The following is a 19,647-nucleotide window of genomic DNA, read 5'->3' as shown; positions in this document are numbered from 1 at the left end:
TGTTGTCCTAACCTTCATTCAGCAACAATTCCAAATTTACAGATTAATCCGAACTTGCATCGATGATTTCTAAGGCTCCCGATAACGAAATTGAGTGAATTCATATTTTAAATTAATCTACTCGATGAGATCTACATTTTATTAATAGGTGCCCAGACTTAATTCTCACTAGAATGTTCTGTAAAAACATTTTAACATTGTTGTCCCAACCTTCATTCAGCAACAATTCCAGATTTACAAATTAATCCGAACTTGCATCGATGATATCCAAGGCTCCCGATAATGAAATTGAGTGAATTAAGGTTCTAAATTAATCTACTTGATGAGATCTACATTTTATTTATAGGTGCCCAGACTTAATTCTCACTAGAATATTTTGTAAAATCGTTTTAACATTGCTATCCCAACCTTTATTCAGCAACAATTCTAAATTTACAGATTGGTACTCTAGGTAAACCTTATGAGATGCTTCGACGCCATTGTTGAGATTATTAAAATCCAAATCAGAATTCTCGAAATTGCCATTAACGAGAGTCGAAGAGAGAGAGAGAGAGAGAGAGAGAGAGAGAGAGAGAAGCGTCTCTTTTTGCTGTCCCTTTCGACACACATATGAATAAGAAGATAGAAAGAAAAAAAAATGTTTTCATTATCGGAGCACCATGCTTAAGTGCTTTTTTTTTTTTTTTAAAGAAAAACATTCTTCTCATCCCAACCACCATCATTTCATCATTTTCTTATTAATCTTTGAAATCTTGAATTATTTAGGATTATCACAAGTGACCCTTGATTGAATCATAAAGCAAACAAACAAACTAAAATACTCAAAAATCAAACAAAAGATCTACAATCAAACCAAACTAACTAAACAAATACCAAAATAAAATAAAATAAAAACTTGGTCGATTTGGCAATGCTCCCATACTTGGGACTTTTCAAGTTTGATCCTCAATAATCCCAGTGAAGTTGCCACTGAAAGCGCCCTCAATCCGCGGGGTGGACAGATCCGCTTTTGACCTTTGAGGTTTGGGAGTCGCCACCTAGTTATTACAGTCTAGGAACCGAACATTAACTCTAAAAGGTAAATAATACTAATTTACGAAAGAAAATACGAGTCCGGGATCACGTTACGGGGTTGGAAGGTGTTAGGCACCAACCCCGTCCGGCAAACGCCAATCTCTACTTTTCCCAAATAAAATTACATTGCTAAAAGACCAAAAACAACAAATAATAATAATAATAATAAATAAAAGAAAGTTATCTTGCCGATTACAACGATTCCCTTAGCACCAGCGGAGAGTATTCTTGTATGTATTTCCTTACCATTCTCTTATCACCAGATCTGATTCTGATTTTCAAGTTGATGTATCTTCTTCTTAGATCTGTGAGTTTTCTGATTTTTTATGGATATCTAAGTATTTTGAAAGGGTTTTGGGTGTTTTTTTAAACAAAATTTGGGGTATAGATGTTAGATAAGGAGTTAGGACTTCAAAATTAGGATTTTAGGAAGGTTAGAGAGGTTTTTTCACCTACTTTTTCTAGGATTTTCTTTTTTGATCCGAAAATAGATTGTGGAGACCTTATTTATAGATTTTTTTAGGTACTTTTTAGATAGAGTTAGTGTTTAATCATAATTATTTTAGAGAGAGTTAGTGTTTAATTATAATTATTTTAGATAGAATTAGTATTTGATTAGAATTATTTTAGATAGTTTTAGAGTTTAATTAGAATTCTATTAGATAATTTTATAGTTTAATTAGAATTCTTTTAGGGTTTTAGAGTTTGAGTTTTGTCTTATTAGATTGATTAGGGCTTTGACTTAAGTCTCACTTGATTGACTAGAATTTAGGATTTTGACTTAAGTCTTATTTGATTGACTTTAATTTTAATTAGAATTTTACTTTACATTAATTAATGTTTTAATTATTAATTTTAGAATTTTTAATTATTAAATTATAAAATTACCGTTTTGCCCTCGGAGAGGACTTTTTGCGTTTTAAGTCGTTTTTCAATGTTCCAGGATGTTTTGGAATCGAATTTTCGTAAGGAATTCAATGGGAATATTGGTTTATGTCATTTATGAAATTTTTTGTGTGAAATGGTCATGAACTTTATGAGAGGCATTTTCATAATTTTATCGAATTTTGTGAAAATTGACGAAATGGTTTATTTTATTTTGATTTGTTGTTTTATGTGTTTGAAATGATTTTTCTAAGTGTAATATAGGCTCTAAGGATGTTTTGAGGTTAGGGGTATTTTGGTAATTTGATTATTTTTTAGTGATTTTTATCGTAAAACTTATTTTTGTCTGCAAGATTATGATTTCTATGTTTTTGGAGTTATATTTTCATAGCGTAGTGTGATTTCTACAGTTTTGTTTGTTTGATATACCTCATCCGAATTTCTGAAACATATCTGGTAACAAACAGAGCATTGGAATAACAATCCATCATTAGGAATCGTTGCAATCGGGTCGACGAGTTGATTAATCAGGTGACTGCAAAAATGGGGTGTCTACACAATCACCTAAAGCAAATAAACTACTTGACAAATAGTTGATTGCAAAAGTGCACGACTTATGAAATATCATCAATCCATCTTCATCAATATAAGTTTGTAATTATGAACTAATTATTTTATTATTTTATGTAGGCATATCGTGATTTTTATAATATTAACTAACTATTTTATTATTTTATGTAGGCATATCATGGGATATATTGGTCAATATACAATTACTATTAAAAAGGTTCAATCTCTACGTTTTAAAGGATATGCAAAAAAAATTCAAACAAACCTTTAGAAGGATGGGTTTATGATTAAGTAAGTATTGATTACTCAACTATATAATTACTCAAAATTTATAGCAGAATGATGATTTTGTTGTGATACGACTTGATGTAGGTTGTAAGTGTATGTTTGTTTATGATGAAAAAGAGGGGGAACATGTATCCAAATAGCACCCGGATGTGCCACTACTTCGACTATTTATTTTTGTAAGTATATTTTTTTCCATGAATAATTTTTTCCAAAATATTATCAAGGTCAGTAGTATTTATATAAAAAGTCATTTAGTTTACCAATAATTAGTATCGAGTTCAATATTAGTTTTAATTAGTGTTGAGTTCAAAAACAAAAATACCATCGAATTCATTAGGCCCCGATTGATTCAATTGCCTGAATCTGCTGTCTGAATTTGCTGTCATACTGAAAAGTCTATTTGATAGAGCTTTGTAAAAGTCCTATGTTGTTTACCAGAATCTGATAATTACTGTTTGATACAGCTTCTAGAATCTGTTGTATTAGGATAAAATGACCAGAATACCCTTAAAGTTGATAGTGCACCCAGAATGCATTAAAAATTATCAGAATACCCTTATAAATATATAATTACACTAAATATATATAAATATAATAAAATTATATAAAAAATTAAAAAAATAATTGTATTAATTTTAAAATATTTATAATTTTAAAAAAAAATATAGAAAAATTTATAATTCTATAGAAATTTCGACAGCATCTCCTCTTAAAAATAGACATATGAAATTTTCCTAATAAACAAAATACCTGCATAATACGTAATCTAACATAATGTACCCTGAATGCATAAAAAATTATCAAAATACCCCTATAAATATATATATATAAATGATATAAAAATTAAAAAAATAATTATTTTAATTTTAAAATGTTTATAATTATAAAAAAAATTTATAATTCTATAGAAATTTCAGCAGTATCTCCTCTTAAAAATAGACATATGAAATTTTCCTGATAAACAAAATACCTGCATAGTACGCAATCCAAAATTCATAACATACATAACACATCCACATTACATCATATATACATAACACATCCATATATACAAGACTGGTTGAGTCAAGTCACATTTTTCATTCTTATGTGCATTTTTAGAAATTATAGATTTGAACTTGTTGCAAGTTTTATGTGGGACAAAACATGAATATACCAAAAATAAAATATCACTTATTCATATTTGAACGTTGATTAAAATGGTTGGGACAAAACATGAATATACCAAATATGAACATATAAATTTATGCAGATAGTATTCTATTTTTTTATTTTTTTTTCAATGTCTGAACCCCTATTTATTTCTCATCTTCTTCCAAGAAACTCTTTGATTTGAATTTCTGCTCTCTAAGAAAGCTCTTTGAGCTTTAATAATGGCGCTAACCAGCACGAGTTGGAATTGGAGCTCTCTTACTACATCATCCCAAAAAAAAGATTTTTTTGTTTTTCTTTCTAATTGGGTATTCTTCATGCAAGACTCTACATAGAAATTTATTGATGGTTGAGATAGAAAAATAAGAGTTGTTGTGCAGAGATAGATAAATAGAGAGAACCCTCTTCACACTAAATACTAAGCTAAACCACTAATTACAAAAGTAGATGATAATTCAACTAATTGGGTATCAAAATTAGCAAATTTCTTTCTTAAATTCTATTAAAATGTGTCAAATCATAACACTATAGAACAAAATCAACTTCAAATTAGAGAGAAAGAATTACTGTACTTATCCTCTGCTCTGCTACAACAAGAAGAACGAAAGCGATGAAATCAAAGATGAAGACTACTACCTATAGCAGAGTTGAAGCCCTATTACCCTCTGATTCTAATCAACCAAATCTTTCTCTCTCGCTTTCTCATGTGTGGGTTTTGTTGATGGCGTCAATCGGAGATGCCTATCGTCATCAATGGCGATCTTGTGGTGTCTGTGGGGTTTAGGTTGAACGAAGAATCAATGGCGTGAGAGAGAGAGATGTCTGTCGTCATGTGTGGATTTTGTCGATAGCGCCAATTGGAGATGCTTGCCACCGTGAACGAGAGATCTAGAGCTGTCGTCGTGGGTTTAGGTTGAATGAAAACGAAAAACGATGGATAGGGTTCTGTTATACAATCGAACATTCGTTGGAAATTGATTATTTGATGAAAGTTATTTTCGTCATTTCACTAAGACGTTTTTTAACGCGTCTCGGCGAAGTTGTTGTCATTCACTTTTTAAAACAGTAGTCAAAATGACAAATTTGCGTTTAAAAATTTGAAACGTGATTTTTTGAAGCGTTATCAAACACGCCAATACGAAAGAAAACTCAGCTTTTTGATGCAAATGCATCAAAATCCGCGTTTAGAAGTGGTATCAAACAGGCGCTTAGTAATTAATATTGAGTTCAGTACTAGTTTTAATTAGTGTCGAATTTTTTTTAATACCATCAAATTCAACAATAATTAGTATCGACTTCAATAATATAGTATTGAACTCAACACTAATTTATTTTGTTTTTTCAAACTTTCTTATGTTATTCTTATTTTTTTTATTGTATATAAGCAAGGTTGTATGAAGTAAAATTATCATGCAGTCAAATAAGAACAACTTCGCACAATCAATGCCCTTAGCTAATAGAGTAAAACAGTTTAAATGGGACAGTATTCTTGTGAAACAAACATGCCCTCAATTTCTGGGTTACAACATAATGACTTGTCTGAAGGTAAACTTAAATCTAAGTTTAAGTTTTCGAGTTACAACATTTTCATCAAACATATTTAATATTTTAATATTTTATTTTTATAATAGACCATCATCAGCCATATGCTCATAAAAGAACACGGGATACTAGTTTCCTATATTTGCAACAAGAGAAATTTGTCATGGTGGACAGTATGTCAAGGAGGCCAAGCAATACATACAAGAATTAATTAAAAACAATTGTAACGATCAATTTAAATTGTGAAGATACCGTTAATATTATTTAAATTATTTTTTTATACCAATTAATCAATTTTAATTTTAATTATAATTTGTAATTGAATGTATTGTCAAAGGTATTGTATGTCGTCAATGCCGTTGACAATCTAAAGATATGATTTTTTTGAAAAATCATTGCTTATTCGAATACATCCCAACAAGACAATGGTGATGCTTGTGGAATTTTTCTATTGAGATATGTAGCATGTTTAAGCGAGGGGGATAAGATTGATGTTTCATTTACAAATGACTAGATAAGAGAAATGTGTTACAAGATAGCGGTTTTCATAATCATATGATAGATACCAAAAGTTGAAGTTTGAGAAATAATATTTTTTTAGAAACATTTATAGTGTATGTAATTCATGACTTATTGATTTATTTAACTTTTTCTGTTAAAGTAATGTAAATATTTGTGTTATACGAAATATGTTTACATTTGTATTTATAATTATATATTATTGAAATACAAGAGATATATCATAAGTATACATCATCAAATAATAATTACAAAACATAAGATACTCAAAATGGTTCCTAAAAAATAGTTTTATTATGACTATACATTGAACAACGACTACATTATATTGGACAAAATGAGATAACTTGAGATTTAATCCTTCTTTTCTTAGGTATTCTGATTAGTCTTTGACCAAAAGGGGGTAGTACTTTGACTTTCCATGGACTTACGATTTACATGATTTTCATGATCAAGAATCGGATGAATAGCTTCTGCATATATTATAAAATGTTAATTATTTCTACAATATCCTGATATAGATTAACCAAGAGTGTTAATCATAGTGCAAGCATGTACACATGCGATGCCTGTCAATTACCACTTTTTGCATGTACATATTTATTCGTCAACATTCACAAAACGAACAGTATGATCTCCTACTTCTACCTCATCTCCAGTAACAAAAAGAACTTCAAGCTCTTGAGAGTTTTGAATTGTATTATTGAGTATAAAATTAACTGATAGAACCAAGACAGTTTCCCACAGGCCAGACATTTCCCTCGGTTAATGCATCTTAACCACTAATTTTACTCAGATACCATCTACCAATTGAATAATTGAAATATCTTATTTGGAAAAAAATTCATGCATTAAAACTTTCAACTATTTTAGAAGTCAAGTGATTATAACGCTCACCTTTAAACAAAATATTACACCAATGTTGAGGCTTACTATTCAATATTGTAAAACCCCGAGTTTTCGATTCGTATCTCGAAGAAAAATAAACTTTGAAATTTTGAAAAAGATCCTGAAAGTGAAACTTAGGGTAAAATTGTAGGATTTTATTTTGGTCATTTTTAATGAAATCTGACCTCACCATTGGATTCGAAATAATTGGAAAACATACTTTAACATGTAAGCACGCTTAAATGCGAATTCGAACAGAAAAGTTACAAATCCTCGATTACCGAGTCGGATTAGGCTAAAATAATGACTTTTTGTTAGAGCAAGAATTATTATGATTTGATCATACCATTAGGTTCGTAACGAAAAATTATTAAACATGGACTATTTACTTGTCAATTTTGGAGTCCAAAAAGTCGAATTATCGTAAAAAATGAAAACGACGTCAATTTTAAGGTCACATCGAGCCAAAAACGTAAATTTTTATTAGAGATAGAATTTATAAAAATCACACCATTAGATTCGAAACAAAAAATTAGACGAACTAGAGTATTCATTCGTCACTTTTGGAGTCCAGACGATCAAGTTATTGTCGAACGAAACAATAGTCAAAATACCAAAATTATCCCAAAATTTTATATAAATAAATTTTTTAATTTTGTTCACTATTTATCTTCCAAAGTCGTCAAAAAACCAGCTAACGAAATTCAACGAAAATTTTATTTTTTTTTAACTTCAACCTCAGATTCGTCGCGAACGGTTCGTCTTCAACTGCCGACGCAGAAGGGAGAAACGTCTGCAGCCTCGTTCTCTATAAAACCCACCCAAGTTTCTTCCATTTTCTCACCTTTTCACCTTGTATCATCAAAAATCGGTCGTATATATATACGGGAATTTCGCAATTTTGACCTCGATTTCATCCATTTTGGGATCAAACCGTCCTCTGTCGCAGAAGGGAAAAAAGACGATGGCGTCGAGATCTTCGAAACTACTAGGTTAGATTCAAAAATTAACTATCTCGAACTTCAAATCATTTCAATTTCTGTGCCAATTGCTTCGATTTCCACATACGTGCTTCAATTCTGTCGCCTAGAGATTGTAAGGAACTCTCGATTTATATTAGTAATCGTAGATTGTGAAAATTGTATTTAGGATTTTACTAAAAATTTGTGATGTATTTCCAAAAATATAGAATTTTATTTCTTTATTTCAAATTCACGTCAGACCTTGCATATTTGATATGTTTAATTGTATTTTATAACAACTTATACGTGGATGGGATATTTCACCGGGTTATTTTCGCCAATTGGGTCTTATGCACCGTTCGGAACCTATTTTGATATAAGTTGTATAAATTTTCAATTAAAATGATAAAAATGAATTTCATAGTTGAAAAATGATTTAATATTCAATGAACTCATATTGAGTTGATGAATATAAGAAAGTGGATATTTTGTTTGAGAGATTGAAAACTGTAAAAATTGAAAAAAAAGAAAAAGGATATGAAACGGTAAAATGTTAGAGTCACACCCGAGGAGTGATGTCTGCATTTTACATTGTTGTGTTGTGTGTAGGTTGGTGAACGGATATCTAGGGATAATGTTACTGGTTGCATGTTTATTACTTTCTGTTAGCGTGATTCATTCTGTTATTTATTTTAGGTCGGGTGGCCACACTTGTATGGTAAGAAACTGGATATCCATTCTCAATTTTGTATTGTTAATTTCTCTTTTGTTTTCAAATGAAAATAATATATATATATAACTATTTTGTGAGCTGTTAAAGAGTCTGTGAATGCTTGAAAGGATAGTATGTCATATCATTCGGAGTAATGTATTATCCTGGGATGTACGGTAGGGACCACAAGCTCATACGTGGTATGGGACGCGTATGAGAGTAGAGTCACAACTAGAATCTGGGTTTATTCCTTTCTATCTTTACTAATGAACTTGTAATGTAAAAGTGGTTGTATACGAATGGTTTGTATATTTGGGAATCATATGCACATCTGATAGGCATAGACGAAGATGATTAGTCAATGATCACTAATAATCTATAGTAGTCGAACGTTCTGACACATTGAAAAGAGACCCATTGCTTACGGTCATGTCTAACGGCCAGCCTGAGCTGGATAAATGGTCACACAAGTGTAGTAAACAGCGACTAGTCACAAAATCAGGAACTATTACTTTATTATGAAACATTATGTCCCGACTGGGAGCGATTCAGTCGTGAATCCCAACTCTCTAATTCCACTACTCCATCATTGTGTATTATGTATCTGTTGCCTTATTTTGATATATAAAATGAAATGCATGTTTAATATTTCCATTTGATCAATTAGATTTGTATAAAAAGAGAATGTTATAGTGAGTACTGCTGATCGATGTAATGTGAGTTTTAAAATATTTAGTTGCTCATCCTGACTATATATCAGTTAATCGTAGTTTCTTCTGTAAAATTTTACATATTTTAAAATGATTCAGTATGTTTATTCGTTCATGTTAGGAGAGGTTATTGGTAGAAATTATTTGCTTCCCTACTGGGTAACCATTGTTACTCACCATTTCCTTCTCCATTTTTTTTAGTTTCAGATTCAGAGCTTGACAAGGCAGGTATACAATATGAGTGAGGATCATCTGATGGGTCAGATAGACGACTAGAGTCCTTTTCATTGTAAGCACTGGGCTCTACCTAGCGGCGTCAAGTTGTCCAGGTGATAATATAGATTTTGATTTTGAGCGTTAAGAATTTTGTTAGAGTGATGAATTTCTGTATAATCGTGTATATAAACTTCTTATTCCGCACTCTCATTTTCGTACGTTATTAGATGTATACAAGCTTCCACTAGTATTATATTTTGTATGTATCTATGCAAGATAATGTATGTCGTTTATCAGGTGCAGGTTGAACGCCTTGGAATATTAACATAAACAGAGGAAATCATGCAGAAATTTTGAGGCGCCACCTAGTGTCTCGAGATCTGACATGGGATTTTGTGTTAGCGTTTAGCGGGGCGCCACAAATATCTACTCGTATGATTCGTTATCCATGTAAGTATTCGTGTCAGATACATAAACAAGGGGCCATATTGATTTTGTAATTTCAGCTATTATAGATACTGGTATTGCCACATAAGTAACTAGAAATAAATGATTGTCATCATCAATACCAATAGTAGCTACTAAACATCCCTTGGTTTGAAAGGTCAAGTGAGTTTTACCCAAGAAGAGGAGTGACTGACAATAGTTATAAAAATCAACTTTACTAGCATGAAATGTAAAACATCGAAGAAATCGACGTTCAGGCTCAGTTTCATACATTGCAATACTCCCAAGGGTTGTCTCTTCTACCTTGTCACAATACCAAGGTACAAAGTTATATGCCTCATTTTAATTTTCATGCAATTCATTCATTGTAATCTCTTTTTCTGTCCAACATTTTATGTATTGAAAACAGATACCATAATATTTCTTTATGTCTTTGAGCATGTCATGTGTTCTATATTGTGGATTGTCTTTCAATTTGTTTATAGCCAACCTCGATATTACTTTCTTGCTTGTATGAAGGTGACTCGTTTTAGAAGTAATTCCACTACACATATGTAGATTTGTGAACTTTAAAATAACTGGAACCATTGATGCATGTAACCTCCATGGACACCGGTACCTTGTAGTTATCCGAATTAAGTCATTCTTGACGAAGGTCATACCAAAATTGTGAGCTATCACATATTGCTTCAATGCATTACGGAGTTCTTCTCTGTCACTTAATTCTAGTCCTACAACAAGATTATTATCCTCTCAAATTTTTGTCAACAAAGGTAGGGCTAATTGGTTATTTTTTGGGGGTAATAATTATTGACTATCAATGGCTTCCTCAATTTTCACTATAGCCACAAATGTTGTTGCTTTTGAACTTTTAGCTGGAATCCTAAAGGAGAATCCAGTTACTAAATACATGTACATGATTCCTATTGACCGATGTAAATCAATCAAGGAAGACACTACTCTATCCGTGCAAAGATTGATCAAAACTCTATTGTTCCTAGCCATGAAGTACTTCAAGGTAATATCTTCTTGTGATCTATTTGTGACTTAAGCAACTCTTTGTTTAAATGCTAAAAATGTATCATTGCGATGTATGATATCTAATTCAAAACTACCCACACTCTTAATGTAAGTCATGGAATCATTTTCCTCGTTGATGCTAATGGTTTCGTTACATAAGAAATTAATCAATATTATTAAAGAGAAATAAATCATGCAAATAATTATATTTTAATAAATCATTGAGTTCGACAATAAATTCTAAAAACAACTGTCGAACTCACTATAATAATGCTGGACTTGGTGTTTTTTCTAAATTTAAATTAGCATCGAGTTCAAATATTGTTGAGTTCGACGATTTTAATATTTATTAGTATTGAGTTCGTTGATAATTTAATTATTGCTGATTTCAATAATATTATTTACTTTCGAGTTCAATAGTAATTTAATTACTGTCAAGTTCAATAATATTATTTACTACCGAGTTTGATGGTAATTTAATTAACGTCAAGTTCATAACATTAATTACTATTGAGTTCGATGGTAATTAAAATTGAACTCAAGACTATAACTCAGTTTTTGTGGTTTTGGTTCCAATACAATTTTTTCTCAAAACAACAAACAAAACGCAATGGATGAATCATAAAGCCTTTACAAACCATCTATTTACTTGAAAGTTTCATGAAATCAACCTCGGGTCTATTATATTCATAAAAAACAAGTACAAGATTGTTAAAAATTCGCTTCTTGAGTCGGTTTTGTTGCATAGAAGACTGAAAAAAAAATGAAATGAATGAGAACAAGATCAATATATTAGAGGGGCTTCTAAGGTTTCATATCACCCACAACTAAGAAAGGGTAATTTCGAGATTTTACATTGAAAATGGAGGGAATGAGGTTGATGACCATTTATAAAGGAAAAGTTTACTAAATGTCATGCCAAGCTATAGTGGAAAACTTAGGGATTATTTAGAAAGAAGTTCCTTCGTGAGGGTCCTTTAAGTAATTTTTCCTAATTAATTACTATAAATACATACTAAAGAAAGGGTGATTTAGACATAACCCTTCATTTTGGTGAACATTTGAGTTATCCCTCTATTTACAAACTAATGATATGCTCCCTTGACTTCAGTCCTCTCTGACATATTAATAAAAAATGATGTAAATACCCTCACTTCCATTTGTAATAAAATAAAAATAAAAATATTTACCAGTGCTTGACGAGCTTGAAAACGGGTTTAAGATAAGACAAAAAATATCAAAGATTTTTTTTAATACAAGGGCATTTAGGTTATTTTCATCGATCAATAAAACAAGAGTCTTGTTAAAAAGTACGTCATCAGGGTGTTAACTAGTGGGGATCTCTCAAATATTCACCAAAAAGTGGAGGGGTGAAGGAGTATATATAAAATCTAAATCACCTTAAACAAAATAGATTTGGTTATTAATGTGGCCATTAAGGGTGTGATATGGAGAAGATCTGGGAAGCATTCCAGTGGAAAATGAGAATCTGGTACTTCAGGGAGTTGGATAATTATCTAACTTCATATCTACAATGCATGTTACACTGAACCTGACACTTAAATATCAATCTGATTGGTGATTTATAATTTGCAAATTACACAATCTTACAAACTCGATGATTAAAAATTCTCAAATCCAAAGGCTAGGAATCACTAGACAGGCCTATATTTGGTTACTAAGGGATTTTACTGGTCAATTAGCAAAAATGGGTGCCCATGTTGATAAAATGAACCTGGAGTCTTAGTAGCTATATGACTACCGAGAGTACATGATTAAGACTATTCTCCTTATAGAAGTAAAAAATCAAAGTGGGAGAAACAAAGGTTAGGTTTATGACTCATGAGAAGAGAGCGGAGTGGGACCCACTTTACTAAACAAACACAGTTTTAGATATACCCCCACCTTTTGGTGAATATTAGAGATAAACCCCAATGTTTTGAAGGACTACATTCTTTGTCATGGGATAATAGAAAAAGACCTAAATACCCCATCTTCAATCTTTAGACAAAAAATCAATCAATCAGTCAAGGATGGCACCCTCCGCAAATTTTCCAAATAAACCATTCAATCCTTTTATATCTATAGATACTCTTACATTATTGCAACCACCAATTGAGACCTCTAGCGTGATTTTATAATATATTCAACCTTATCTTTAATTCATCGTTTCAACCTAACATTACCTTTTGAAAAGAAAAATGAATTTATATAAAAAAAATTCCATTGTTTTCTTCTCATTCAAAAATTCTATTTTATTTTTCTTTCCAAAACTCTTCAAGGTTAATCTATTTAACCTTATCTAAAATCCATCATTTTCTACCTTGTGTTTAATCCAAGGTAGAAAACCCTTGATTTTTTCATCTCAAATTTCATTATTTTACACTTTCACAAAAATTCCATTTATCTTGACGTTTGATGGTTGAAGTAGAGTTTAATCTTAAGGTTGAAAATGATATGATGACTTAAATTTTTTTTTTTTTTATTGATGAGGGCATTTGGATCTATTTTCCATTAATCAATTAAGAAGACTGAGGTCAAGGGAGGCATGCCATAAGTTTCAAAACACAGGGGGTGCATCTCTAATATTCACCAAAATATGGGGAAATTCTAAATTACCCAAAAAGAACCTATTTTTAACCCCAAAACCCAAAAGTCCTGAACCCAATTACTAAAACATGGAAACTGACTCACCTATGATTCATGAACCCACAAACCAACCCTAAAAAAAACACACCAAATGTCAGGGGAAGTGGGCTGGGGCCCACCACAGCAGCGACAAGGCCGGAAAGTCCCATGCGCTTCTCCATTTGCCCTGTCCTTCTAAAACTCTTCGACCAACTCAACAGCCACTATATACACCCCCAGAAACAGATAGAACAGAGAAAAAGCAGAGAGAGAGAGAGAGAGAGAGAGAGAGGGAGAGAGGGACCAGCACAAGAGGGAGCAGAAGAGAACAAATCTCCTCCCTTTCATCCTTAATCTCTATATTTCTTGCAAATCTTTAGTAGCTTTGTTTTGGTGTCCAACCTCTCTCTCTCTCTCTCTTCTATGGCTTATCTATCTCCTTCTCTGGAGGTGGATGACGAATTTGAGAAGCTTGTAATTCGAATGAATCCTCCAAGGTAGCTATTTTGTTTGGTTTTTTTTTTTTTTTTTTAAATAAATTTTTGGGTTTTTGTTAGTTTCTTTAATTGGGTTGTCGATTTCTGCTCTAAATCTCTCTGGGCTTGTGTTGATTTGAAATGGGTGGTTATTATTTCTATGAATTTCTCTGTTCTTGAGTTAAATTGCTTGAATTGTTGATATGGGGTTTTTGTTGCAGTGTTACCATTGATAATACTTCAAGCAAGACAGCCACTTTGATTAAGGTATGCGTGTGGAGATCTGTTATTTAAGTGTTCTTCTTACTTCTGAATGATTGAATGACTTTTTTGAGTTTTTAATTGAGTTCTTGATTGTGAGACATTTCTTGTAGTAATTGAAGAAGTTTGTTGGAATCTTTTCAGGTTGACAGTGCTAATAAATATGGGAGTTTGTTAGAGGTGGTTCAGGTTCTGACTGATTTGAATCTTACCATTAGCAGAGCTTACATTTCTTCAGATGGAGAATGGTTTATGGATGGTAAAAGCTTTTGATTTCACAGACTATTTCATAATAAGGTTTTTCTTTTCTTTTAAATTTTCTTTTTCCCCTGCTTTTCTAACTAGTGTTCTTGTACTCCCCCTCTTGTAGTATTTCATGTTATAGATCAAAATGGCAATAAGCTTTCAGATGGGGAAGTTATTGACAGCATTCAACAGGTAGATCTTCAAAATCAATCTCATATTTCATTTGGGATGAGTCATTTTAATGTAGGAGCTTCTGATCATATAAAAATTGGAATTTTAATATAGTAGTAAAATTGTGAATTTAGGACTAGAATTTCTTGTACTTGTAGAACTAGCTAACATTAGAACCTTGTAATTCTAATCTTAATCTATTCTATGAAATCTTGTTATTTGGGCTTTTGTAACGGTGCGTCAATTGGCCGATTATCCGTGTTATGATTTCCAAGGCAGATTTAGTTCCAATTTTCCACATTAAAAGTGCCACACACAAAAAAAAGATTAGTCTTGAATTTGTTTCAAAGGGCTGTTGGCCTCTAAAAAATGATTTTTGGAGTGGAAGAAATTTAATTTTGTAAAAAAAAGCAATGGCTTACGGGGAATTGGTTTTTGTCAATGACCCTCTCCCAACATTTTATATGGAGCCTCGTGAATTTTAAGTTGTTTTGCTAATAAATCTATGACTTATTGCAGTCGTTGGGACCACGAGCATGTAATCTGCGATCCTTGAGAAGATCCGTGGGTGTTCAAGCGGCTGGGGAGCACACTACAATAGAATTGACTGGAAGGGACCGACCAGGCTTACTTTCGGAGGTCTTTGCTGTTCTTGCAGACCTAAAATGCAATGTCGGTACTGCCGAGGTATGGACCCACAATTCAAGGATGGCATCTGTTGTGTACATCACTGATGTAGACACTGGGCTGTCTATTGATGATCCTGGAAGACTAGCTAAGATCAAACAACTTCTCCGCTATGTTCTTAAAGGGAATATAGATAAACACAGTGTGGCTAAAACTGCTGTTTCCGTGGATGTTACTCATACTGAAAGAAGGCTTCATCAAATGATGTATGCTGATCGTGATTATGATAGAGATGATATGAATGGTGGGGCCATGGGTGATAGGAGTAGGCCCATTATTGATGTTGAGAATTGTGCGGATAAAGGGTATACCGTCGTGAACTTGAGATGTCGGGATCGGCCTAAGCTACTGTTTGACACAGTTTGCACATTAACAGATATGCAATATGTGGTCTTCCATGCAACTGTCATTGTTGAAGGACCGGAGGCCTGTCAGGTTTGCTTCAATCCCTTTTTTGCTATACTTGAATTTCCCTTTTATTTCTTGTTAGCTTTTATTTATACCATTTGATTAAAATGTTGTTCATTATTAAAGATAAATTATATATAGTTCTTCATAACTTAACTCATCTTAACCATAAAAAAAATTAAGATAAAACAAATATAAAGGAACTCAATTACATGAACACACACAAAATAAACTCTTTTCTTGTCAATTACACGAAGTGTTTGTGAATTGGTCTTCTCTTATGGAATTCAATCTCAACGTTTGCCATTGTTCACTTTTCCATATCTAATAGGAATATTATATCAGACACTTAGATGGTTGCCCTATTAGTTCCGAGGCAGAGAGACAACGGGTGATCCACTGCTTGGAGGCTGCCATTCAAAGGCGAACGGCTGAGGTACAATCATGGGGTGAAGATTGACTTATGTTCTCTATTCCATTCTCATTCAAGTCTGATTTATATATATATGGGTCAGGTTCCGGTGACTCATGAGAAAACGCATGATCTCAGCCGTGTAAACATGAAATCCAATGGTTGGGATTTATACGTATCTAGATAACACAAATCTCAAGGATACTTAAATCGAGAATAAATCTCAACTGTTGGACTTTATGTATATGTGTGTGTGTGTTTCATGTTCTTATTTTTTTTCTATAATCCAGGGAATAAGACTTGAACTTTGTAGTGAAGATCGGGTCGGGCTTTTATCAGACGTAACCCGCATATTTAGAGAAAATGGTCTCTCAGTCTCCCGGGCTGAGGTTACAACAAGGGGATCCCAAGCCGTAAATGTGTTTTATGTGACCGATGCATCAGGGAATCCAGTCAAGAGTGAAACAATTGAGGCAGTGAGGAGTGAGATTGGGCAGACTGTACTCCATGTAAAAGATGATATCTACTCAAAGTCTCCTCCACAGGAAAGCGGGAGGTTCTCATTTGGTAATCTTTTTCGATCAAGATCTGAGAAGTTTCTCTATAACTTGGGATTAATAAGATCAGGTTCTTGAAGGCAATATGAATGTTAATGTTGATTGGTCTGATCAAACAGGTTCTGCAACCACACAAAAGGGTTTACAGCGAAACATGCGAAACTCTCATTCAATCTCTTGTTGATCTGTGGTTAGGCCTCACATTGGTGTTTTTTATCACCTTTGTAACTTCTCTGGTCTTGTGAAGTACACTTAAATACTGTAAATACTTGGGCATTGTTCTATTGCCTTAGGACCTTAATGTCCTATTGAACTTCATTATTATGGTTTTTCTCTCTCAAATATGGGTGGTTGTAGTAAGGGCATTGGGTGTGCATTTGTCTACTTTTTAAAAATTATTTTTGGTGGATTATATATCTTGAATTAAGATCCTGGTGGATACTATATGAATCTAATACCAAAGCTAAACTTTAATAGGGTCATATTGGCATTTTGGTTTCGGGAGAGTTGTTTCAAATTGGAAATCTACAGTTATATAAGTTTGGATTGTAATCATTCTGGAATATAGTGAAACTCTCATCTCTCATCCGTGGATGTCGATTTAGCCAAACCCCATAAAAAAAATTTATCGCACATATATCTTTAGATGTAGGATCGAGCTCATAAATTTATAAGAAGTGTGAATCATAAGTTGAAGCTTAGAACTAACAGGAAAAGTTATTTTTGAAGGATTATACATAACATTCGACCGTTTTTTAAGAAAAATTAGGCTCACGAAATATTTCAATAAAGATTTGGAAGTGTGAGAAACTTGATTGAGATGGTTAACTAATTAAGTGGTTCAACCAGTTCTTTTAAGAATGATAAATATATTAATGGATGAAAATTACTTAAATAATTATTAATGAGAGTTACTATTGTCACATCAATTTAAAATTTTTAATAAACATTATGGAATGAGAGAAGTAATCCCAAAAAAAGTTGGAGCACCCCACCTTCTTCATTATTAAGCGGGAATGACTTCTCAAATCATGGTAGGTTTCAGAAACATCCTCTCTCTCTCTCTCTCTCTCTTCCATCATGACCTCACCTTTCCTTCTTTTCCTGTTTCTTTTCTTTATTTCTTTCTATCATAATCTAGACTCATCACAAATTACTATATCAAATCATGTCCAAAATTTTAACAAATCTTCGAAAAAAACCATCACAAATAAAGAAATCATTAATCTCATCACCTTCATCTTTTCTTCTACGAATGAATGATCTCAAATTTTTTATTTTTAAGAATCTTGTCCTTTCTTTTTCCTTATAAATGTCAAATGTCAAATGGTGAACTTCAATCTTTCTTTTTGTCCATCAAACATCAAACAAATAGTTGAAAAAGGAGAATAATTCAAAATTTTGTAAGAAATCAAAATCGTTTCCTAAGAATCTTGTCCTTCTACATCTTTTTTCTCATTACAAATGTCAAACAATCCTTCTCCAATCTCAACCAATCAAACAAAGAATGGTTGAGATAGGAGACTATTTTTGTCGAGGAAGCTTGGGACCCATCCCACAAGTTTTCATCATTAATGGGTCCCACCAACCAAGTGATTAACAAAAACGAAGTGTCTGATTGATTGAATGAGACAAAGTAGCCGACCGAATGGAAATCGGAATCGAAACGGCTGAAAAAGTAATGGGAGTGACGCAACTCCATGAACACTATTATCCCACATGTCATGAGCCGTTGCTTTCTTTGCTGTGCTGTGTCTGAGCTAAGCTGCTCAAAGCTTAAATATAACACTCCACGTGGCTTCGACCACATACTTAGCCGCCACACAACAAGTGGTCTGCTAGATTGCGACTGCATTGCTCTGTCCAACTAAACCTCATCCCATCTTTCATCTTTGGGCCCACAGAATCACATGCAACATCCTTCTCGCTGACTGTTTTGACTAGTCAAACCAAACCTAATCAACCGTCTTGTCTTTACTTGGAAGATACCAAAACCAAAAGTGAATTTTTTTTTTTTTATCCCTGCATTGACATTTTATTTATTTTTTAATATTTGTGATCTATTTTTATATTAAAAAATTGGTGACATGACCCTTTTATCTTAGCTTCCACTGACGGTTAATAAAAAAAATATTATAATATTTTAACATTCAATATATAATTTCAAACATATATCTCAAATTTTATTTAATATAGTCATATTCATAATATTTAAGAATTTAGATAATATATTTTAAGATATTACAATCAGATAATTAAAATATATGATTTTTTACACAAATAATCTAACTATCTTTTTTAATTTTTCAATACAACCTTCTCCTTTGTTTTATCATTTGGATTGATCGAAATTTTATGTTCTCAATAGATTTCAAATCAAAAAATTCTAGAGAGAATATCTACGTTTTTGACTTTTTTAATGATTGTTAATTCTTTAATAGGGAAGTCGATTCATTCTTATATAAAAAAGAGTAGAGGGTCTAGAATTCCGCTTTTAATAAGATTTTTTATCATCAAAATCTTCTGTTAAAATCTAATGAGGATTCTAATTTAATCTACTAATTTATTGGATTTTCTAAATATTGACAACTCTTATTAGAATCTAACTAATAAAAATATGTAAATCATGCAGGCTGATCAGATCACCCAATAAAGTGAGTCTAACAAAAAAAAAAAAAAACCCCTTAATTTTTCTTTTTAAAATAAAATTTTAATTTGAACACATAAGAAGATACCTCTAATATCAAGAAAAATAATGTAAGGTAATGTCCCCAACTTGAAAAATATAATAGTACTAAATTATAAACTAAAATGAT

General features: G+C 32.1%; 1 protein-coding gene across 3 annotated transcripts; it reads left to right on the top strand.

The window, feature by feature from the left end:
* The first annotated feature begins 13,832 nt into the window (after positions 1 to 13,832).
* LOC147398446 (ACT domain-containing protein ACR4-like) lies at positions 13,833 to 17,149 on the top strand. Of its 3 annotated transcripts, XM_086447645.1 has the most exons (8): positions 13,840 to 14,110; positions 14,311 to 14,356; positions 14,495 to 14,609; positions 14,721 to 14,788; positions 15,287 to 15,889; positions 16,194 to 16,298; positions 16,565 to 16,841; positions 16,951 to 17,149. In XM_086447645.1, the coding sequence occupies exons 1-8, from the start codon at positions 14,037 to 14,039 to the stop codon at positions 17,013 to 17,015; spliced, it is 1,353 nt and encodes a 450-aa protein (XP_086303771.1). In that variant the 5' UTR covers positions 13,840 to 14,036; the 3' UTR covers positions 17,016 to 17,149. The 3 variants fall into 3 exon arrangements, with proteins under 3 accessions (XP_086303772.1, XP_086303771.1, XP_086303770.1); XM_086447644.1 differs by having other exon boundaries at positions 13,843 to 14,110; positions 16,565 to 17,149; XM_086447646.1 differs by lacking the exon at positions 16,194 to 16,298 and having other exon boundaries at positions 13,833 to 14,110; positions 16,565 to 17,149.
* Positions 17,150 to 19,647: the final 2,498 nt, after the last annotated feature.

Source organism: Akebia trifoliata, chromosome 7 (genome assembly GCF_017979445.1).
Source record: "Akebia trifoliata isolate Shusen 1 chromosome 7, ASM1797944v1, whole genome shotgun sequence".
Classification (NCBI taxonomy): Eukaryota; Viridiplantae; Streptophyta; class Magnoliopsida; order Ranunculales; family Lardizabalaceae; genus Akebia; species Akebia trifoliata.
This window is presented reverse-complemented; position numbering and strand designations above follow the sequence as displayed.